The sequence below is a fragment of the Sander lucioperca genome, chromosome 22 (genome assembly GCF_008315115.2).
Source record: "Sander lucioperca isolate FBNREF2018 chromosome 22, SLUC_FBN_1.2, whole genome shotgun sequence".
NCBI lineage: Eukaryota > Metazoa > Chordata > Actinopteri > Perciformes > Percidae > Sander > Sander lucioperca.
In genome coordinates, this window is record NC_050194.1 from 25,323,665 (window position 1) to 25,346,920 (window position 23,256).

The following is a 23,256-nucleotide window of genomic DNA, read 5'->3' on the forward strand; positions in this document are numbered from 1 at the left end:
CATAAACTTTAATTACAGTATTAACAAAGGAATTGAGTTGCACTGGGCTAGCCAAAAGAAAATATACCGTTGATTAGAGCTGGCCTGGTGCAGAGCGATTATGGCGGCTGTTTAGGGCCCCGTGGCTACAAGAGGGTCCCCAAAAGCACATTAAAATTTTCCTCAAGATAGCTTAAAACAAAGCTGTACGGCCCTTATGTTCAATACAAGGCACCGCAGAACTATCTGGTCCCCAAAGAGAGAAAAAAAAAAAGTGTGCCTAACCCTCCTGTTGTCCTCGGGTCAAATTTGACCCATTTTCAAAAAGTTTCTTTCAACCGAATTGTCCAAAAACATAACGTGGATGGTTCCATACAACCATTACTCTTAACAAGTAAAATAAATGATCAGTTCACTACATTCATTGAATTTGGGTGTGTTATTCAATTTTATAGCATTTGAAAAAAAAAAAAGATCAAAGAACGTTGGAAAAAAGTGACAACATTTTTTGGAAAAAACGTCAAAAAAAGCCGACAATAACATCGGAAATTTGTGACAGAAAAATTGTAAAAAAAAAGTGACAAAAACATCGGAAAAAAGTGATGAAATTCTTTGAAAAAAGGGACAAAAACGTCACCAAAAAAAGTTTTATTTTGAAATTTTGACCCAGAAAAAAAAAAGTTGCATGGTCGATGGGAAGACAACACAAGGGTTAAACTAACATTTACTATACACAAGTTAGTTCAGTGCCTTACAATGATGGGGGCCCTAGGCCCATAGGACCGGCCCTGCTCTCTATATTTATTTTAGTTTTTATTCATAATATTCACTTTCTTAAGATATGTATATTCTACATTTCAATATAAGTACATTTAAATATAAAATAGAATAGCAGGAGATGAAAAGTGACAATTGGTGGACAAAACACTTTGACCACCAGAGATTATGCACAGCTGCTGTTTGGATTCACTTTTTAAATCTGTCTAACAGAAGCAAACACCTTTTTCCCTTGAATGTGCTTTTCTTTTAAAGAAAATGTATGATTCTTGAATTATGTGCACGGCTGTTTAACAGGAAGAAGACACCTTTAAGCAGAGGGCCCTGGGTTCCCTTAGTGCTGATCTGTTTCATGCCAGACGCCAACTCTCCACGGTCACCAAGCAGCACACTGCCTGTCTGGAAGAGTTTCTAGCGAGCCAAACTCTGGTCAGCTGGGTCAAAGAGAACCTTAAAAGTGAGACGCTGGCATAAATTATCTAAATTCTCTTTAGTTATGCAGATGATGCCTGCCTGCTCACTTTTCTGCCCCCTCAACAGATATGAGCGATGTGAAGGTGTACGTCGACCTGGCTTCCATATCTGCTGGAGAGAACGACACAGAGATCGACCAGGTGGCCTGTTTCCATGACGCTGTGATGGGCTACGCCCCTCTGCTCTACTCCCTCTCCCCTGACGCTGGCTTTGAGGAGTTCATGAAGTGCGCTCAGCAGGTGTGGGACACCCAAAACAGAGATGAAAAGCTACAGGACAAATTGGTATTGACCTCTCCCTTGTTTGTAGGCAGAACATAAAGCCTTGTTACTGTGGCAGAGTGACAATGATGCCACTGTGTTTCCCTCCAGAGAGAGTCTACTCGCTTGTTGAGCTGGCTGAAAGCCCTGAAGGAGACCCACGGCTCTGTGGAGCAGTCCTCTCTGTCCCTGGCTTCTTCTATTAATGCTCATGGAGTTTATCACATAGGATGGTCTGATCACAACACAGAAAAGGTAAGTGGACAAGCTTCCATTACACTGAAAGATAAATCAAAGATACTAAGATGTAGGACCCATGGGTGTGTAATAAAACCTGGATACAGCATTCGAGAGTTGCTCAGTGGCGCATGAAGCCAAAAAACTTGACCCATATGATCCGTGCTGCTACATAGAGTAGGCGCACTAGAGACATCGGCCGGTCGGGGCCGGCTACTTCCAATGGGGAAAAGAAAATTAAATCATTTAATCAGTATATCAAATTCTGATAATGAAATGAGTCATTTCGTGGGGGTTGTGATGCTCAAAAAAATGTATCCAAAGACTGTAAGTCTTTGGGGAAAAGTATTTTTGGGCCCTATGGCATCACATGACGGACACAGAAGTTGTAATTCCACTGTTTGTCCACTATATCAAATTGGCTCCAAAGCCAGAGCACTTCCTGGGGGCCTTGTAGGACCTTTAAATTATTTGAGATATTTATCATTTTCACTTGTTTGCAGAGATGTCTACATAACATGGTGCAGGTCACCGTGAAAAAGGACTCGGAGGAGAAGAGCTACAAGCTTGAAGACCTGCTGGAGCTACAGAACAAACTCATGCTCATGTCGTCCAAAGGGGAGCACGGCAGAGAACAAGTCAACAGGTTCACAGAGGTCAGTGGCAATGTACAGTGGTTAATATTTAGATATAGATGTTTGAACTACAACAAAAATGGCAGAGCATTTACAGCGGTCTCATGCTGTTGTATAGTATATATGAACAGCTATCAAGCTAGCTAGATAAAAATGTTCTTATCCAACAGATAATTTCTTTTCTTAAGTGATGAAATTACATTTTAAAGTAGCACACTGTGTATATATTGTGATACAAAGTAGTTTTACAGTAACTTTATTGGCATTGTCAGCCAAAGAATAACAAGTGCTTTGTTGTTAGGACTCCACTAACTTCAACAAAACATTATGCACAACTTCTGAGAAGAAATATCGGTCTCTGCAAAATATTTCCATTTTGTCAACAGCTAGCACTAACTTTATCAAAAGTATTTTACTGAAAACAGACGCCTGCTGCTGCTGTTAAAACGACACTGATTAGAATGATGAGACTTAACCATTTAGTAAATGTGCAGGAAATCAAAACTCAAAAGATTTGAGGGAAAGAAATATCATATAATTATTTGATCCATTGTTAGAAAATGTAGCTTTAGCTTTAACCAAAGAAAGCTAAAGATGCCAGCTTAAAGTGATGGTTCGGAGTAATTTCACCCTAGGCTGCTTTGCACATTGACCTCAAGCAGACACTAATGGATCCACGTTTGTATCTCGTAAATTACCCCACTAATAATGCCCAGAATAATACCAAACTTCTACAGTAGTACAAGTAGTTTATGTACTTATAAAACGAGGCATTAGGAAGTTTGTAGTATGTAAGTAGTGCGCGATAGCGCCGATAGCGCGGTAGCAGCCGAGAGGAGTATCCATCAGGCAAGTGTTATTTAAATATACTTCTGGTGTAGTTACAAACTTTCTAATGCCTCGTTTTATAAGTACAGAAACTATTTGTACTACTGTAGAAGTTTGGTATCATTCCGGGCATTATTAGTGGGGGTAAATTACGAGATACAAACGTGGATCCATTAGCGCCTGCACTAAGCTAACCAGCTGATAACGTTAACTCGACCAACGTTATAGCAAGGGAAAAAAGCTTATGGGGGCTTGTTTGGCTTGAGGTCAAGGTGCAAAGCAGCCTAGGATGAAATTACTCCGAACCATCAAACCATTTAAATCCCAAAGTGTGTTTTCTGAATTGTCTTCATTCCTGTCCACATGTACTGTAGGTTTTTGAAGGAGTTCAGAGACTGGGAACCATCCTTCTTCAGATGCAAACATCCGGCAACATGCTCTTCAGGGAATGGTGCGCTGAGGTCCAGTGCTGCCCACAGCAGCAGCCGTGCATCAAAGCCACCTTCTTATCCCTGAAGGGTAAAGAGATGGCATATAACGGCGAGGCGACTGAGCAGCTACAAAAGCTGGCTCACTCGATGGAGAGCTGCCAAAAGGAATGGCGCTCCTTCATCAGCGAGATGCGCTCCAACTTCAACTTGCTGAACCACTACACATCTGAGCAGGTGGTGTACCTGTGCCACTGGATACACAAAGTGTGTCGACGGCAGGCACCAGTTCCTCCACAGTTATGGCTTTTACTTTTCCCCATAAAGCCTCAGTGCAATCTAACTGATGTCAGAGCAGCTTACACTAATGCTGCAAGCATGACCACAAAGCATGATGAACTGGAAGATGTTGAGTATGACGAAGAAGATCAATTGATGTTTGTTCCTTCTTTGGACTTAACACCAGCTTCACCAGGACACAATGAAAAGAAAATGGAAGATTTGATGGAGTTTTCTTCCGAGGATGAAGATGACGGTGTCATGATGTGTGATGACGATGCCACAGAGGGTGATGAGGACAGTCTTGAAACACTCTGGTGTAAATTCAAGGACGACATGCCACGGTACCTCGACGACTACTTGGACATCTCATCTCTGGCCCACTTCCTCTCATGCCTCTCTGAAATGCACCAGCAGCACGTGATCAGGAACCTTCCGCTGGTCCTCCAGGACGGAAAGCCCAATCTTGTGCTCTGTCCCAGTGCAGAAGTTTTTACCACCGTCCTGTCTTTTTACATGCAGAGTCAAGAGCAGCCTTTGCCATCTACTGATGAGGTTCTAGTCTGCAGAGAGGAAACCACAGAGGAAGAGGTAGAGATCTTTCTCCGCCGAGCTCTCGGCCAAGGCTCCGCACAGAACTGGCAGAAGATATACTCTCTTGTCAATCCAGGGCTGCTGGGATATGATGTCAGTGTGGCCCTGGGGGAGCTCTTTGAAAGTCTTGAGAAAAGTGCCAACCCGCATTATCGCTTGATAATAGTCAGTCCGGTTGAGCACCAGCACAGATATGTGCCCTCTTTCTTTAGCAATAACAAAGTACAGGCTGGTATGACTCTAACAGCCGAGACTGCCAGGAAATATCTGCATCACCACTTCACACAAAACATGTTCCCACAAAACCCTGTCGCACAGGTTTCTCCGGATCAGCTCTCAGTCTGGACAGTCTCATCTGTGCGCCCTGCAGTTGGTAAGGCTTACCCTAATTGGCATGGCATTATCAAAATGCTTATACAATAGTGACAAGAATATCATTTTAGAGTTTGTTATGTAAAAACGGTATTGTGTTTTGTTAAATGCCTGAAGGTATAATTACGTAACTTTTTACACATAGAGGCTTTCAGTTACAATATTCAAATTCATGGAATGTTTTTTTTGACATAGTACATCTGTTTTTCTATCAATAGGGAAATCCCTTTATGTGAATCGTTTGTTTGAGAAGTTCCAGCAGAAATCTCCCAGATCAAAATATATCAGGATCAGACTGATTGAGCCATGTGTTGATATAGACTCCTTGATTAAAAGTCTATCAGAAAAACTGGCACCCTTGAGAGAGCAGGACCCTGTTCTCCTGCACATTGACACCGCTGGAGTACGTACGCAAGCATTTATCTCTACGGATCACTTGTTCTGTTGTTGGTTGTACTTGAGAGTCTTTTTCTTATTCACTTTTGTTACCTGTCAGGTTCGTTCAGGTCTGGAGGAGCTCCTGTTCCATCTGTTAGTTCTGGGCTGTTTGAGCGACAGCCATGGCATGCTCTGGAGAAGAAATGTTGCTCATTTGATCACTGTTGAGGTCCTGAGAACAAACAAACCCTCTCAACACCAGCCAAAAGAGGTATTCATGTCTTCTTCTTTTTTAAATAACTAAAATCAGAAAATATCTGAAAATGCAGTTTGAATGTTATATTGTACGTATTTTCAGACATTAAACAGGACTGTTAACCTCTAACTTTTTAAGCTTTCAATAACAGCATGTTCTCATATTTCATATGACTTACCACTCACTTATAGCATCTAGAAATAAGTGAACGAAGTCTGCCACAAGTGCAGTGTGCATTAGTGACCATGCAGTGGTAAAAACTGTTTTCTTGGTGGTTAACAAATGCCAAACTAAATACAAGCAGAAGAACACTCATTTAAAAAAAGCTTTAAAAAATGCATTTATATTCCATTATCTATGCTCACCTGTTGGTATTAACATGGGGTCCCATAAATCTCTGAATTCAATGCCTTACATTTCTACTAATTAGCAAACATTGTTTAATTGTGTTTAAGTGTCCTTGAAGAGTTTTGAAAGTTTAAAATAAGGGGTTCTGCCCCTTTTTAAATGCAAAATAAAAAAAAAAAATGACCTCAGTCACATTCATTTAATGAATCTGTGTTTAATTTGCCTACACAGATGAAGCTTGGACTTCTTGATATTCTGCCTACCATCCATTGTAGACCTCCAAAAGAGGTGAAGCAGTTGTTGGCCAGTAGAGGGGGGTTGAAACAGACTTTTGATCCACTCATGGATGAGCAGGAGTTTTGCAGTGAGGGGATTCAAAGACCTTTGCACTACTTAAAGCTCTACAGCAACAATCAGAATCTGGATCGTTTTAAATATCAGGAAGGATCCAGAATAGGGAATCCCATGGAATGTGTCAATCAATTTCTGTCACACTGTGGAATGCAGGATCCCTCTTGGGCTGAGCTGAAGAACTTCTCCTGGTTCCTCAATGTGCAACTGAAAGACTGTGAGAACTCAATTTTCTGTGATCCAGATTTTCTGGCTGACCAGCTGCCTGGTTTCAAGGGCTTCATTGTAAAGTTCATGATTCGAATGGCAAGAGATTTTGCCTCGCCATCTCTTAACACATCCGATGAAAGTCCCATGCTGCACATTGATAACAGTCTGGAGGATGACGTTGTTGCCCGTCTGACAATTCGTAAGCATTGGGAAAATGAATCTCATCCATACATTTTCTTTAACGCAGACCGATTCTCAATGTCTTTTCTTGGCTTTAATGTGAACATATGTCCGAGGCAAAGGACGCTCAATGCAGTTGATCCTAGAAGCGGCAAGATCCTGATAGAAGATGTGATGACACGAAAGCTTTTTGAAGATTTGGAACGGCAGAGGATCTCTCTCACTGAAGACTTTGATCAGTTGTCCCGGCTGGCCAAAATCAAACGGATTTCATGTGTTGTCGGTGCAAAGAAAGGAATCATGGACGAAACATTTGATCCAGACCCAACATATGAGCTCACTGCTGACAATGTGATGAAGATGTTGGCTATACACATGAGATTCCGGTGTGGGATTCCAGTTGTCATCATGGGTGAGACCGGCTGTGGAAAAACCCGATTGGTCCGTTTCCTTTGCACTCTGCAAAGGGAAGAAAGACCAGTTAAGAACATGGTACTTGTCAAGGTACATGGTGGAACTACAGCAGAGATGATCTACAGAAAGGTGAGGGAGGCAGAGATACTTGCTGAGAAGAATCGTAGAATGCACGAGCTAGACACCATTTTGTTCTTTGACGAAGGCAACACCACAGAAGCCATTTTTGCCATCAAGGAAATTCTGTGCGACCAAACAATGAAAGGGGAACCTCTGAAGGCAGACAGTGGCTTGAAAATAATAGCTGCTTGCAATCCTTACAGGAAGCACTCACCTGAAATGGTGGAACGTTTGGAACGTGCAGGTTTAGGATACAGGGTGAAGGCAGATGAAACAAGAGACCGCCTTGGCAAAGTCCCTCTGAGGCAGCTGGTGTACAGAGTTCACCCATTGCCTCCAAGCATGGCTTCTTTGGTGTGGGACTTTGGTCAGTTGAGTGATTCAACTGAACTTTCATACATCAAACAGATTGTCAAGAAGCAAGTTGACAACCATCATTTGCCAGTGAACTGCAAGGACATCATTTCAAATGTGCTGGCAGCCTCCCAGAAATACATGCGAAGTCGGAAGAATGAGTGCAGTTTTGTGAGTCTCAGAGATGTAGAGAGGTCTATGAAAGTGCTAGTTTGGTTTTACCAGCATAGCAACGTCCTTTTTGAAGACTGCTCTCATCTCAATGAGGCTTATAAAACGCTGACGTGCTTGACCCTTTCAGTTGGAGTCTGCTACTACCCGTCTCTGGTGGACAAAGAGCATTACCTCTCCGTAATTTGTCGGTACTTTCCGGATCCTCTCTGCTCTTCAACAGCATTGCAGGAACAGATTTCATCCTGTCAAGACTTCTTCCTTCAGAACATAAAGACAAGGGAGACCATAGCCAAAAACATTGCACTCAAAGAGAATGTGTTTCTCATGGTGGTTTGCATCGAGCTCAGGATCCCACTTTTTCTGGTTGGCAAGCCAGGCAGCTCTAAGTCGCTTGCTAAAACAGTGGTTGCTGATGCCATGCAGGGCCAGAATTCCCACTGTGAACTATTCAAGGAACTCAAGCAAGTTCATATGGTCTCCTTCCAGTGCAGTCCTCACTCAAGTCCAGAGGGCATCATAGGGACATTCAAGAACTGTGCCCGTTTCCAGAAGGACAAAAACATGGATGAGTATGTATCCGTGGTGGTGCTTGATGAGATAGGACTAGCAGAAGATTCTCCTCAGATGCCCTTGAAGACCCTTCATCCACTCTTGGAGGATGGATGCATTGACAATGACAAGCCAGATCCACACATGAAGGTTGGCTTTGTTGGCATTTCCAACTGGGCTCTCGACCCAGCAAAGATGAACAGGGGAATATTTGTGTCGAGATGGGATCCGAGTGAAGATGAACTTGTGGAAACTGCCAAGGGAATTTGTTCATCCTCCAAACAAATTCTCCTGAAAATCAAACACCTGTTCCCATCTTTGGCAAATGCCTTCTTGAAGATCTGTAATGAGACCACCAAGAATCAGTTCTTTGGTCTAAGGGATTATTACAGCCTAGTCAAAATGCTCTTTGCCATCGTCAAATCAACCCAACAAGAGCCAGATGGCGGACAGTTGGTCGAGGCCATCTTGCGTAACTTCAGTGGACAGCCAGAAGATTTTGATCCAGTCATATTTTTCCAAGAAGTTCTCCAAAACGTAACAGAAATTCCCAGACCAAGCACCTTGCAAATGGTGAAAAAGAATCTTGACTATGACACCAACCAGGAGAGTCGTTACCTGCTTTTGCTGACCACCAACAATGCAGCTCTCCATATCCTTCAGCAAGAAGTCTTTCCCAAAGGAAACTATCCACCTCCTGAAATAGTCTTTGGCTCGGGATTTCCAAAGGACCAGGAATATGCCCAAATCTGCCGTAACGTTAACCGGGTGAAAACGTGCATGGAGACCGGGCGTACTGTCATCCTCCTCAACATGCAAAATCTTTACGAAAGCCTGTACGATGCCTTGAACCAGTACTACGTTTACCTCAGTAACCAGCAATACGTCGATCTTGGTCTTGGCTCCCACAGAGTCAAATGTCGTGTCCATACAAACTTCAGACTGGTGGTGGTGGAGGACCAGAAAAAGGTCTATGAACATTTTCCAATGCCACTCATCAATAGGCTTGAAAAACACAGGGTGGATAGGAGTACCGATCTGGAACCATGGCAACACAGGGTTCTCCACAAACTGAAAGAGTGGGTCAAGGAATTCTCAGGTGAGGCCTCAGAGGATTTCAAGCTATCTGACATTTTTGTTGGCTACCATGGCGATGCCTGTGCTAGCGCACTCTTACAAGCACTAGAAAGGAGATCACAAAAAGTTGAAGACGGTGCAGCAAGACAGCATCAACAGAATGAAAATGATGATTCACTGGAAGAAGATCAACCAAACGAAACACCTGAATCAAACTCTGACGAACACAAAGAGGTAACTGATAAGGAGGATGATCAGTTGGGTGATGCGATGGACATAGAGAATCCTGGAACAAAGCAAGAAATTGAGTCAATGGAAAATGAATCCGCTGAGGTTTGTGATGACGAAAACAAAATGATGTCTCAGAGTGAAGAACTGATGGAGACAGAAAACGATGTTCAGTCTGCCAGGGAAAACGAGAAAGAAGTCTTCGATTTGGCTAAATGTCTCTTGTTGAACTGTGCCACCCCTGACGCTGTGGTGAGGCTCAAGTATTCAGATTTAGCAAACCAGGAGAAGGAACAACTCCAGAGAATGTACTTCCAGCAACAGCATCACCATTGCCTCCGAGATTTCCTGCAAGATTGCCTGAACAAGCATCAAGAGTCCAGCAAGTTTCTAGAGGTAGGCCACAAACCATTGCTCCAATTTAGTTTTTTCTTAATTCCTTTAAAATCTTTAAAAAACTGTTGACTTACCGGTCCACTTTGTGGTTTTGCACAGATAACGACATTCTCCAGCTTGCTAACCAAGTTAGATGTCAAGGTTGTAGCCCATGCTGTAGGACTGCACACGGACAGGATCCTCCTGCTTTCGCTCCACCAGTTTGACACTGAGGTCTCCTTCTGCAACAAGATACGGTACTAACTGTTCAGATAACAGCAGCATCGCTTTTTGATTTTATTTTTGTCTTTTAATCTTTATCTTACTTTTCTTTCTATGTCAGCGGCTTCCTTCAAAATGCTGGCCACTCTCTTCACATCGTGTTAATCCAGATGGACCTCGAGGAATCTGACTGCAGCGATGAGCTCATAGCGTCAGCAAAGTAGGGCTCAATGTCAAAATTGCAATATGATTCTATGCATGCTTAGTGTAAAAAAATGACATTGCAGGTGTTTCAGATGTCCTTATGATTTCCTCTGCTTCCAGATATTGCACCATGAATTACTTGATGTCTCTAAATCATCAGACCTGTTGGGTGATTTTCATTGTGAAGGTTTCTAGGATCCCAAGTCAATCGCAGTACATTGGTTTCCAAGGAGGTGAATTCTAAGTGGAATATGATCATTATTGCATTACAGTTATTTGCTGGCTGCATTATACATATATATACATATATCCATTATACATGTACAACCGGATTAAAGCCATGTTTTTGTCTTTTGTATCAAAGGAGTCTGGCAGTCAGTGCATATTGATGACCTGAGGGATTCAGAGGACATGAGCCTGAACCTGTTGGATTTCCATGGAACTCTCATTAGCCACCTACTCATCCCTGCACTGTCAGGTAGAAACTGTACATCTTCTGGGTATTAACAAGTGGTGTGTTACGAATGGGAAGGACAGTGGTTTCACTGTTCACTAGGCTAACGTTGTCTTCTCGATCTTTAATAGAACACCTTGGAGATGGAGAAACGGTGAGGGAAAGAAAAGACTCTCAGGTAGATACAAATGTCTCAGTTTGTATGTGAATAAACCTTGTGTTGTGCTAGCGTAAAATACATTTAATTGTTTTTGTGCACAGGGAGATAAAGCCCACCTCCACAGCTTATCCTTAGTGAGGTCATGTATCCAAAAAGCTGTGGGTTTGCTGAGGGACCCCGATGGTGTGACATCGCGTAGCATGCAGCGGATGCACATCCTTCTGACTCTTCTTGGAACTGGTCGAGTGCAAATAGGAGGTAAATATTATCATCAAAGAATGTAGATGATAATATGATGTATATGCAAAAAAATGCAGAGCATAGACAAACCCTGTCAAATAAATTCTGACCAAATAGAATTGGCCAGAATTTATTTGACAGGGTTTGTCTATGCATTCTGTCTATAAGAACATCTGACTTTGATTAGAGCAAATGCATTCTATCAGTCTTGTTGCATTTCTGTCTTGTTTCTGATGGATTTCAACTATATTAAAGCTCACTTTCAGAAGGTGTTGTTGAGTAGACTGGCAGAGGGTATCGCACAGAGAGAAGTAATGATGGGCTCTCCTAAGGAGTGGATGTGCAGAGAGGCCAAGAAACGCCAGGCTCTGCAGGAGGGGGGAACTCTGAGGTAAAGACATTTTAGCAGGATGACTTGAAAACGTGTAAATAATAAAGATGAAGCAACTGGAAAAGGATCAAGTGATTTGTTTTGGGTATTCAATTCCAGTTGTGGATCTTAGAATTTCACTATGTACATTTTGAAAGATTGGCACTTTATGTGTACTCTTTAAGTGCTTTCGTATTTCCAGTCAATGATTTGATCACATGCAGCTTTCTTTTGTGTCTTCTACTGACAGACATACGCTGTGGCGTTGTCTTCAGTCCGCTGTGACACCAATCTTGGCCAGCATGTTGGAGATTATGGACAGGTATGCAAATCTAGACCTGCTCTCTGATAACCGGCTCAGCCAGGGCCTGATAAAGCTGTGGTTGGACATCCTGGCAGATGCACAGATTTTTAGCCAAACGCCTCTCCAAAACCCAAGGTATTGTGGATCAGTACTTCTTTATAATTCATGCATTAACTTTAAACAACAAAAGTCATAGTTCTTCTTTGATTAATACAATTTCTAGTGAATCAGACCAGGAAGTGCTTGTGAATCACTACTTCATGTTGGATGGTGAAGAACAAGCCTGCGCTGCCCCGTTCAGCTGGCTCATCCATATGCACCTTGAAGGCTTGTGGGAAGAATCGGAATTCATGCCAGGTTTGCCTCAATCTCGTATTCTTTACAGCTAAATGTATAAACTCATAAACACATTAAGTATATATGGTGTGATATGGTTTCTAATGTTTTTCTGGCTCTTATGACTGATCCTCAGTAACAAAAGAGGATGGCACAGGGAGGATTGTCCAGTTTGTGAGCACCTTCACTAACAGCAAGCTGGGCAGCCACCTACAGAAACTCTCAGACGAGGAGAGATCCGAGTATGGCCACCTCTTTCTACAAGACTTTCTGCTGCTCTCGATGAAGATCAAGTCAAAGGACGAGCTTAGGGTACGGACAAGAAGAGTCACGCATTTCTTTTCAACAATACTGTATGTTTATTGAGTTTTAACTTAAATTAAAGTCGAAATACAAAGTGACACATATGTGCAGTATTTTCTGCATGTGTATACAGTATAGGCATACAAGTCAATGAGAGTCCATCCAAATGACATAAAACAATCCAGATTTGAAGTTAATATGACCACGTTATGCAGGGGTGTGGTTTCTCTACCCCAGTGATATGAATCATTGTTCTTAATATAATCTATGAATTGTCCCTGAACTTTTAGGAAAGTCTCCCAATGATCTTTAATGGTACATGTTATTTTTTCTCAGGCTAAACATAAAGATAGTTCCTTAAACCACGATACTTGGTTTACCCATCCTCATCCAAGTTAATGCAATCATTGTTTTTGCTTGCAACAAGAATAACACATATTTTGGGAACAGCCAGTAATAGTCTTGACTTTCTACACATGTCATGTAAAGGTGCTCACCGGGGCCATGTTGGGCTGTGTGTCTGAGCTTCAGACGTCCATGGGTGCCGTCACTGAGCTTTCTCCTTCTTGGATATTTGCTGCTGCCAGACATTTTGCCCCCAGACTGGACACACTCTGCCACATATTTCTGCTGCTGCCCCAGCTAGCCACCGATGTCTTTCAGCAGGGCTCAAAGAGGGAGCACCAAGAAATGGTGAGAATAACCTTAAACCTATCTCTAAACTGTGACTATTGCATGTGTTTGTTGAAAAATGAAGTGGTCAGCGATCGGCGATTCCCCTAGTATTTTTTTCCATCTCCATCCTCACCTACTTACGCGCGTCCGAAGAAAAACTTGGCAGACCCAGCGTAGCTTACCAGCTGGTATTATGCAGCTAAAGACACGGGGTTGGAGAAGATGGAGAAACCAAAGAACTCGAAAATTCTCCTGCTTCCCTGAAGTCACCAGTGTGGCAACATTTTGCCTTCCCGTAAGTGAGTAATGGAAACTGGGCTCTGACAGGACTCCCTGGTGCCTTCAGGTACACCTCGTTAAACTAATGGTGCATTCAATTACCTCTGAAATCAACAGAGAAACTCACACTGTTGTTGCACAGTACCCTTCTGCCGTTGAAATATGATTAAATCGAAAATTGAATCAAATCATGACGTAACAATTGAAAGTCAAATCGAATCGTGGATTTGGAGAATCATGACACCCTTAGTTTGGAAGCATAGGTGCTTAAAACACAGACACGAGTGTTTCAACTGGTGTCAGCAACAAGTCAAACTTCCACTTGTTAGTTTGGTTTATGATGGGAAAGCTTTATAACTGGCAGCATTCCTGTCATCCTTTGTTGTACTGTGAGACTGGTGATAATGTAGAATTCTAACATGATCAACTTTAAATACTAAGCATCATTAACATCCTACAGTTGATAACATGATAACTATAACAATGTTAACGCCTGGCAGGTGGAGGACATTCTAGTTCTGGGCGTCTGTGTTGAGCAGACCAAACTGCTGACTGTGACGTCCGTGAACGAGTGCGAGCTCTTTGTGAACAGAGTGGAGTTTCTGCAGCCGTGTCTAGATAGAGTGTTCAGTCAGAAATACAGAACCCTCTGCAGCCCTGGCTGTCTGCAACATCTGGACTCCATCCGGTGAGTCTGGTCAGATGTACAGCAAGGAAAAAACATTTTTTACGTGTGTTTCAAAGTTTATTTATAACTTAATTTGGCCTTTCAGGTCACTGTGGCACGGGATGCTGGTTGTTGCATCTTTCATCCAGCACGTCCTTTTCAGAGTTAAACAGATTGACTCCAGATTGAAAGAACTGGCTCTCAAACACTGCAACCTTCACCTGAACGTAAGTAAAATGGTTTGTGGGTCTGTGTTTTCATCTTTATATGACTGAAAGAGGTTTCCCCCAGGAATGAGTTAGGTGAGGTGTTAAGCCTCCAGATCCGCATACATTTGTTATTTATTTATTATTTATGGTCACATCCTAAACAACACTACTTTTTACTCATTCATATTTGCTGTGTGAAATGGCACCTCTGCTTTTTTATCCCTGAAGGTGAATGCACTTTTTTTTTTAATTATAAATGTTTACCAGATTTCTTATTGTGTTTGCAGAAGCAGCCTTTATTACAGGGAAATGTTTTTTTTTAAGCAGTCGGACAGGTGGGAGATGTTTTCTGATATTGTTTTCTAATTTTCTAACAGATGATGAAGGAGTCTCCTGATGTGAGGAGCGTGGACACACTGCAGAAGCTCATCCGGATCCTCAACTGTTTTCACAATGAGTGTATCAGCAGGGATCTGAGGTAGGTCCGTTTAAAGCTACGTTCAGACCAAAAGAATCTGCCGCAGGGTTGTATGGCGGGGGGGAGTGTACATGAAACGGCCCATTTGTGTGACGTCCTGTTGTTTTCTTTAATCCCCCAATGTAGCATAAGTAGACTTTATATTTCACAACTATTGTTTTCTGTCAGATTGTTTATAGATTTAGACATTTTGTCCGTTATCTTCCTTTGTGTTGGCGTTCTAACCTCCGGTGGATTTCTGAGGACTATGGTTAACTGCTCCTCAGATCTCTGCAGGGTAAATCCTGACAGCTAGCTAGACTATCTGTCCAATCTGAGTTTTCTGTTGCACGACTAAAACTACTTTTGAACGTACACGTTCCACCAAAACAAGTTCCTTCCCGAGGCTTTTTTGCAGAGGCACTGTGGCTCCGTCCAGCGCTTAGCACCGCCCAAGATGATTGTGATTGGTTTAAAGAAATACCAATAAACCAGAACACTTTTCTCTCCCATCCCAGAATGCTGTGTGGACTAGCCAGACCTTCCTCCACAGCGCTGTGGAGGAAGGTCTGGCAAAGCGAGACTAAGTCGTTTTCAACTTTTCACCGCCTTAAAGCCTAAATGCACTACCCCATTTAAAATGAATGGAAAGACCTGCGTTTTTGCCCGACCGTCTGACAGCCGACACAGGCAGTCTGAATGACGCCTAAGAGAACATCTGGACTTAATGTATAGAAACATCTCGCCATAATTCTTTTAAGCATCTAATTAATTCATCTCTCTTGATGTTTTGTTCTGGAAAGGTTTGGCATTTCTTGCCCAGTTTGCCTGTCGGAGCTCACAGAGCCGGCTGTCCTGCCCTGCCAGCACGTCTTATGTCTGCCGTGTGTCCAGAACTGCATTCAGCTACGAGGACGTCAATGTCCTAAATGCAGGGCAGACCTACTGACCGACTTCAAGCCGACTGTTTCTCAAACCATCAAGTGAGTTCACTTCTAGTAAATGTTTTTTGGTCCAACTTACATTACACTACATTTTGTACCTTGGAGCATTGCTATTATGATGGAGGATTTGCACTGTAATATTTTTTATTTGTAATCTTTTGCATGTGTGTGTGCTGTTGTGCGTCCCTGTGTGTGTACCAAGCATAGTGTGCCCGTGCTGTGCACGAGCCAGGCGCATTTTATTAATGCGCTGTTAAAATAACAATGAAATGCTGCGTTATTGACTTCAGACCAGGTTTTTGTTGGTCAATGGTGCCATCACTTCCCGCTGCCTCAGGATAGCAATACGCCAAGAATGCACCTGAACACACCTCCCTGTAAGACCAGAATGTACCTGAACACACCTCCCTGTAAGACCAGCACGCCCATGGGCGCACAGATGGGCGCAGGTGCATTTGCTATTATAACGACGCGAGCGCTGGACGGGAAACTGACAACTGCGTCGGTCTTAAACTAGCAAAGACACTTGCATCAGGCTTTGCGCCACGCTGCGCCGGGTGCAAGATAGGACCCTTTATGTGTATATGACAATTAAGAATATATATATATTTTTTTAAAGAACCAAGGTGCCTGGCTATCGGATACAGTTGTCCACTAAATCTTTCAGCTCTCAGTAACTTTCCTTCCCATGGTTCAGGTTAGCACTTCAGCAGCAAGCAGCGATCCGGGACTGCTGTAACTCCTTCTTCCTGGAGGTGGTGTCCAGGTTCTGTCTGTCAGAGGGACAGACGCCCGGAGACGGAGTGGTGGAGCTGCTCTTCTCCTTACTCGTGTCTGCTAACGGTGAGCGTTATTTATTTATTTATGTATTTTTATTCTTCTTGAACACTCAACATACTTTAAAAGAAAAAAGAATTAATACACAATCATATACAAATCGATCCGATTCCATCAAAGAACAAAAAAAAGGATGAGTTGGAGAAGGAGCAAGCAGAAGCAAAAAGGGCTTTTCAGACGGGGAGGGACACTTGGCCTGCACAGTCGCGTGGCTCCGCGGGGTCTACTACTCTCCTCATGTGAACAGACAGGCCATCAATGTGTGGTAACCATGGAGATTCTGTGCACTACTGTATCCCTGCAGGGGCAATACTAGTCTTTCCTAACCACGGACTGTTAATGTTGTAAATCCAGTCTTGTGCCGATGCTCTGACAAGCAGACGCCCTGCTGTCTACGTCCTGATAACTGTTTAGAAAACAGAACTATCTAGTTCAGAACTGAACTAGATAGTTGATGATGTGTTAATGAGGCATTCATCCTTTTTGTTTACTTTTTTGTGTGATGCAGGAGACGTGTACCGGACCAGAGAGCTCACTCCTTTCCTGGAGTGTGTGGATAACAGTCCGGTGGTGCGATCTGTGCTGCCGAAGCTGCTGCTGCAGGACAGGTGAGGGGAGGAAGTACTCTAACGGTTTGTCAAACGTTCTTTTAAAAACGTAAAACACCCCATTAGGAAAATAAGAAAAAGTACAGTATACTTTCCAAAACTAGTGAAACTGACAGTGACGAAACAAGCACTTGCTACATAGTGATGCATTCATTCTAAAACAAACGACAAAAATTGGAGATAAAAAAAAAAATAAATGAAATGAAAATATAATAGAATATTTTCAATTTTGTGGATTTTCATAGTCTCAGCTCAGTCGAAGGACAACATGCTTCTCTACAGGTTTGGTACATTTTAAAAACAGATAATGTCAAAAAGTTATTCTGTCATGAAGCTGTAACAAGGCTGTTAGAGGAACGCTGACTTTTTTTTTTAGATATTGGACTGTAATACAGCAATCTTTCATGATTCAGTCTCTTAAAAGAACAGCATTTTCTACTGAACAGCAGCGGAGTAAAAACGTTTTCCAAAATAGAAATACTCAAATAAATTACTAGGGATGCACCAAATCCAGATTTTTGGGGTTCAGCCCAATACCGAATCCACTGGTTAAAATTCTGCCGAAACCGAATACCGAATCCTACTCTCATCCTCTGTCCATTAACACAGTAAACATATGAATGAAGTAAACAACGTCCACAGCCTCTAAAATAGTTAAATGTAACAACTTCATGTTGAATTCACACGCTCTTTTCACATCGTAGGAAAGCACATCGCTATCGCCAGATGAGTGACAATTTTGTTTGGCAAATTTTCGCTATCCAGTGTATGATGAAAGCATGTTGGGTGGCTGAAATGAGAAAGCTAACGTTAGTTAACAAGCAGCAGCCGCTTCTCCGCTCCCACTGTAGAGAGAACAGCTGACAGCCCGGGAGAGGCACTGTCTGGTTAACACCAGTTTTTAGCTGTGACTGTCCTTCCTTTGCCATACCTGAAGTTGCTGCATTTTGGCTGCTGTCTGTAGATTCCTTCATGCACAACTCGTATTCTTTCGGATGTTTCATACCAGATGTTGTAACAGTGGTGATGTGTATTGTGTAGGGTCCTCGCCACCACGGGACAAATTGGCATTGCAAATTGAAGCCTACTGCATTGAACGCTCCACCTACGTAAACACCTTCCCGTAATCAACGGCGGCGTCATTACGTCGACCAGCGTAGGGCAAGCGTAGGGTTTGGTTCGGTGGAAAAAATTCTAATCAAAAAGCGCAATATTTGGCCGAATCCTGGATTCGGTGCATCCCTAATAATTACAGGAACACTTTTCTAGGAACGACGTGTGTATAAATGGTGTTGTATCTCTCAGTTTTGAGCAGGTGAAGACTCACATTCAGACCTACCTGAGTAATCTGCAGGAGAATCTTCTGAACAGAGAAGACCGTACTGAACTCTACCTGCTGTTTGTCAACTGCTTCCAGGTAGAAGACACAAACTACACTACACTTTATCTTCAGAGTGATGATTCTTTTTTTCAACCATGGATTTTCTGCAAAACATTTATTTTAACATAATCAAATGCCATCACTTGTTATTGATGCTGTATTTTGTTCTTTTTTTAAAAAAAATTCTCAGGACTCTCTGTTGTGCTCAGAAGCGAGGGAAGTGGAACGGAGCAGAGAACAGCAACGACAAGCTGACATTGGATTCCTGAGCCGGATCGCCAGGAAACAGACTCCAGACCGACAACAAGACCCAGCCGAGTTCCTGCTCAACATAGCCAGGCTGAGAATATGTCTGAGCACTGCAGCCGGTCTGCTCAACGAAGTCCAAGGTGTGTAATGCAGCTGAACTAGGTTTAACTTAACCCTCCTGTTGTCCTCGGGGCAAATATGACCCATTTTCAAAAAGTTCCTATATCACAAATTTGGGTTACACTTTACTTGAAGGTATCTACATAAGATTAACATGACACTGTCATGAATGTGTCATAAACATTGTAAACAAGTCATAAACATTTATGACATAACACTTCTTTTAGTAAGTGTCATTCAGTTTTTGTAATGACATGTGTTCATAGGGTTAGGGGTTGTGTGTGTGTGTGTGTGTGTGTGTGTGTGTGTGTGTGTGTGTGTGTGTGTGTGTGTGTGTCCACTGTCAGTGAAAACACACTAATGTCAATGAATCAACAATTAACTTCAGGTCTGCGTGAAATTAAGCAATGACACGGACCTGTGCCGAAGAAAACCATCCCCACAAAGGGATAACTCTCGTAAAAAAAAAAGAAATCGTGCATATAACTCAGCCGCTGTACAGTTGCACTTTGTCTACACAAATGTGTCATGTGTCATGACAGTGTCATGTCACTCTTATGTAGATACCTTCAATTAAAGTGTTACCAAAAAACAACGTGGATGGTTCCATATAACTAGTAAAGTAAATTATCAGTTCACTACTTTCATTGGATTTGGGTGTTGTATTCAATTTTATGGCATTTGAAAAAAAAAAAAATGATAAAAGAATGTTGAAAAAATTGTCAAAAACATCAGAAGACGTGCCAAAAAAAAACTTGGATAAAAGTAAAAAAAATGCTGAAAAAACTGCCAAAAAACATCGGGGGGAGGGAAGTGACAGAAGTGTCGAAAAAGACGACCAAAACGTTGACCAAAAAGTTTTAATTTTAAATTTTGACCCAGAAAAACAAAAAGGTGCTTGTTGGTCGACAGGAAGACAACACAAGGGTTAAAATTACAATCTCCAAGATCTCTGTTTTTGTTTCACTTTGCCGGCACTTATGGCGATAAGCGGTAATTGCGAGTGTGTTTTTTGGATCTCATTTCCTAGAGATCCAAACATCATGCTGCGTCACACACACACACACACACACACACACACACACACACACACACACGTTGAAGAGTGAGTCTGTTGTGTTAGCTCTGCCTACCACTGCTGGGTGATCGAAAAGGAATTAGATGGCATTAGAAGGAATGTCATGTTCATAATACTATAGTACTATAGTAATACTGCAAATGCAAAAGCTTTCATCAGACATTCATCAGACATTCAACAGACGTACAAAATCTTCGAGATTATTACTCTAAATCACTGGTTCTCCAGCTTTTTTCAATAATGTTCCACCTTTGAACAGTTTTTTTAAGCCATGTACCCCCTAACCAGCGCAAATCATTTTTGGTAGAAAAAAAGTCTATATAAAAAAGGAACAATACAGCGATGTCAGCGATAGATTTACTAAACAACAGCCTTGGACCTGGAAAACATTTAAATGATGATGAGAAAAGGAGACAAAAAACTTGGAAAAAGACGGTAGAAAGGAAGGCAAGAATAGGTCGGAAATAGTAACAAAAACTTTGAAAAAAGAGACTCAAACTTCAAAAAAGCAATAAAAAAGGAAGGCAACACTAGGGTGACAAAAGTAACAAACTTCGAAAAACTTGACAAAAACTTTGAAAAAAGCAGAAAAGAACTTTGAAAAAAGAGACACAAATTTTGAAAAAAAAAAATCAGAAAAAAGAGACGAAAAAAAGACAATAGAAAAAAGTAAGGAAGAAAGGCAAAAATAGGTCCAAACAAAACGACAAAACCTTCAAAAAAGGTGACAAACTTCAAAAACTGCGAGAAAAACTTCAAAAAAAGCGACAAACTTGGAGAAAAAAAAGACAGTAGAAGTAACTACAGCCTTGGAACTGAAAAACATTTTGCAAAAAATCTCACACATATCCCCATTTGAGAAACAATGCTCTAAATCACCCCAATTTAATAATTTAGATTGTTGCATAGATATTTGATATACAATAAAATGAATATATAAAATGTCATCAGATGTACTATAGTTTCATGAATAAGGGAACTAAAGGACCGTGTCATCTTTTTATGTTTTTCTTCATGACACGCAGGCGGACATGAAGAGGCGGAGGTTCGGTACCTGCAGCAGGTGAGGGCGGTGTGTGAGTACTGTGGTAATGACTGGTACAGGGTTTACCTGCTCCGAGCCCTCCACAGACTCTCCGGTACGGACCACATACTGTCCCTGATGAACAACCCGGCCTGGAGATGGCTCTTCCCCGCAGATCTCCTTCGACTTCAGGTACAAAATATCTTACAGAAAAAAAACTGAAACAAGAAAGTTTTTTTCTTTTTTGCGAGTCATGTATTTTTGACTAGTAATGTTCCCACCTTTCATTCTGTGCTGAGAAATGTTACGTACAAATTTATGTGTCGCTTAATTTATTCAAAAAATGTAATTGTAATGGCTTTAACTGACCCCACACAGAATGACACAAGGTACACTTGGAGCAAATGTCTGTATGCGTTTTAATAATAATGTATACTTTATTAATCCCGCAAGGGAAATTACAATGTTTTCACTCTGTTAGTATTATACACATTACACACAGGCCTGAATTACATACACATGCTCAGTACCTCTACATGCACTAATGGAGAGATGTCAGAGTGAGGGAGCTGCCCATGGAAAGGCGCCCCGAGCAGTTGGGGGTTTGGTGCCTTGCTCAAGAGCACCTTGGCAGTGCCTAGGAGGTGAACTGGCACCTCTCCAGCTACCAGTCCACCATCATACTTTGGTCCGTATGGGGACTTGAACTAGCAACCAGTCGGTTCCCAACCCAACTCCCTTCTGACTGAGCTATTGCATTATTCTATTTATGTAACTTTTTGTCTTGTCTGTGTTGTTCTGTTTTACATGTTTTTATACTGATTTGGACCTGTGTCTGAAACTCAACTCAAAGTTGAATTGAAATATTTAGCAGGGAACACTAAAATCTTTTTTTTTTTCTCTCAAAGAGGACGATTCCAACTAACATGGACCAGTTCCTCTGCTGTGGGACACCTTACCGAGCTGTGAGAGACGCCGTGGTCCGCGTTCTGCTTGAAAACAGATCTGACGCCTGCGTGACAGAAATAAAGGTCAGAGAGACTCCAGAGCGGATATATAATGAACAATGAAAATGTTAAATTCACAGACAGACAGACAGACAGAAAGAAACAGGATGATAAAATAACAAATCCACATGAATATTCTAAGGGATGTAGAAGCATGAGAGGCTTGCAGTGACAGGGCAGGGACTGACCCTGTGATTCAGTATGCATGGTAAGGTGCTCTATGATAGTGGGTGTCATGGTGGTAGTGCAAATAAGTCCAATAGTGCAAGGATAAAGTCTCGAGACCAGCGTTAAATATGGACAATATAAGAGAATAATGTAGACATAGTAATATAAAAACTATAGCAGTGCAAAGATAAAGTTTAAAAAAAGACAGCATTAAATATGAGCATTATAAGGGAATAAAGTAGACGGTAGGATAGACACAAATCAACAGCCCAGAGCAGTGTTCATGAGTAATAACTACTAATAAGCCTGCTCTGGTGTCTCCAGAGCAGATAGGAAGGCTGATGAAAATGGGAATGTAGTTTAGAAGAGAAAAGGTGAATCAGTGATCCTTGCTTCGTGTTTTCGGTAGAAGCTGCCATGTCACCTAATGACCACTAGATGTCAGAAAGGCCACTTTATTTTAACTCCCTTCATTTAGCATTTCTAAGCACTGTATAAACATTAAAATGTCTTGTTTTTAACACCCTTTAATATAGTTGTAAGAAGGAGGATTTAAGGTTGTTGCCAAATGCATGCTTACAGCTAAATTATAGTTTGTTATAAACCATTTATTAAATCTTTGTATGCTGCTTAGAAATGCTAAATAAGGTCAAAGTAAAGTGTTCCAATATGTTATCCATCGGGTACTTCCCATCTTTGTTTTTTTTTTATAAATCTTTTGATTTGCAAAAAAGAACAGCAGTTACTTACAGACATTTGGCAACAGACATTTTGTTTTGCTCCCCCCACCCTCACATACTGCCTATGCAAATAATAGTTATACAGAAAAAAAAAAAAAAAAGTAAAAAAGTACTTATTTCCAACATATATACAGGGTATTGTACCAAGTAGGTGCTACAAAAAAATAAAAAAAAATAAAGTAACAATATGAAAAATGTATATATAAAAAAATAAAAATACATATTTAGGAGGTACGGATAAAGGATGTCTGGATGTACAAGTATATAGGCTAATTTGCCATCAGCTCTTTTCATTATACTCCAGTGTGCTGAGAGCTCAAACAATGGAGCAGGCTTAGTTATG

At 41.6% G+C, this 23,256-nt stretch overlaps 1 protein-coding gene and 1 long non-coding RNA gene across 4 annotated transcripts in view; both read left to right on the forward strand.

The window, feature by feature from the left end:
- Positions 1–23,256, forward strand: part of rnf213b (ring finger protein 213b) — a 54,717-nt gene that overhangs the window by 14,743 nt on the left and 16,718 nt on the right. For all 3 annotated transcript variants that reach the window (XM_031315574.2, XM_035997798.1, XM_035997799.1), the window contains exons 19-47: positions 1,054–1,213; positions 1,297–1,514; positions 1,602–1,745; positions 2,231–2,383; positions 3,565–4,864; positions 5,082–5,266; positions 5,360–5,512; positions 6,077–9,898; positions 9,998–10,134; positions 10,221–10,319; positions 10,424–10,536; positions 10,668–10,781; positions 10,889–10,935; positions 11,019–11,175; positions 11,413–11,548; positions 11,778–11,966; positions 12,055–12,188; positions 12,304–12,479; positions 12,960–13,163; positions 13,925–14,112; positions 14,198–14,318; positions 14,678–14,778; positions 15,561–15,740; positions 16,399–16,544; positions 17,047–17,146; positions 18,452–18,563; positions 18,718–18,916; positions 21,000–21,190; positions 21,907–22,029. In XM_031315574.2, the coding sequence (XP_031171434.2) occupies positions 1,054–1,213; positions 1,297–1,514; positions 1,602–1,745; positions 2,231–2,383; positions 3,565–4,864; positions 5,082–5,266; positions 5,360–5,512; positions 6,077–9,898; positions 9,998–10,134; positions 10,221–10,319; positions 10,424–10,536; positions 10,668–10,781; positions 10,889–10,935; positions 11,019–11,175; positions 11,413–11,548; positions 11,778–11,966; positions 12,055–12,188; positions 12,304–12,479; positions 12,960–13,163; positions 13,925–14,112; positions 14,198–14,318; positions 14,678–14,778; positions 15,561–15,740; positions 16,399–16,544; positions 17,047–17,146; positions 18,452–18,563; positions 18,718–18,916; positions 21,000–21,190; positions 21,907–22,029 (9,102 nt within the window). The remainder of the gene's footprint in view (positions 1–1,053; positions 1,214–1,296; positions 1,515–1,601; positions 1,746–2,230; positions 2,384–3,564; positions 4,865–5,081; positions 5,267–5,359; positions 5,513–6,076; positions 9,899–9,997; positions 10,135–10,220; positions 10,320–10,423; positions 10,537–10,667; positions 10,782–10,888; positions 10,936–11,018; positions 11,176–11,412; positions 11,549–11,777; positions 11,967–12,054; positions 12,189–12,303; positions 12,480–12,959; positions 13,164–13,924; positions 14,113–14,197; positions 14,319–14,677; positions 14,779–15,560; positions 15,741–16,398; positions 16,545–17,046; positions 17,147–18,451; positions 18,564–18,717; positions 18,917–20,999; positions 21,191–21,906; positions 22,030–23,256) is intronic.
- LOC116061394 lies at positions 22,389–23,053 on the forward strand. The gene is made up of 2 exons (XR_004107711.2): positions 22,389–22,730; positions 22,767–23,053. It is a non-coding gene; the product is annotated as an uncharacterized LOC116061394 (long non-coding RNA).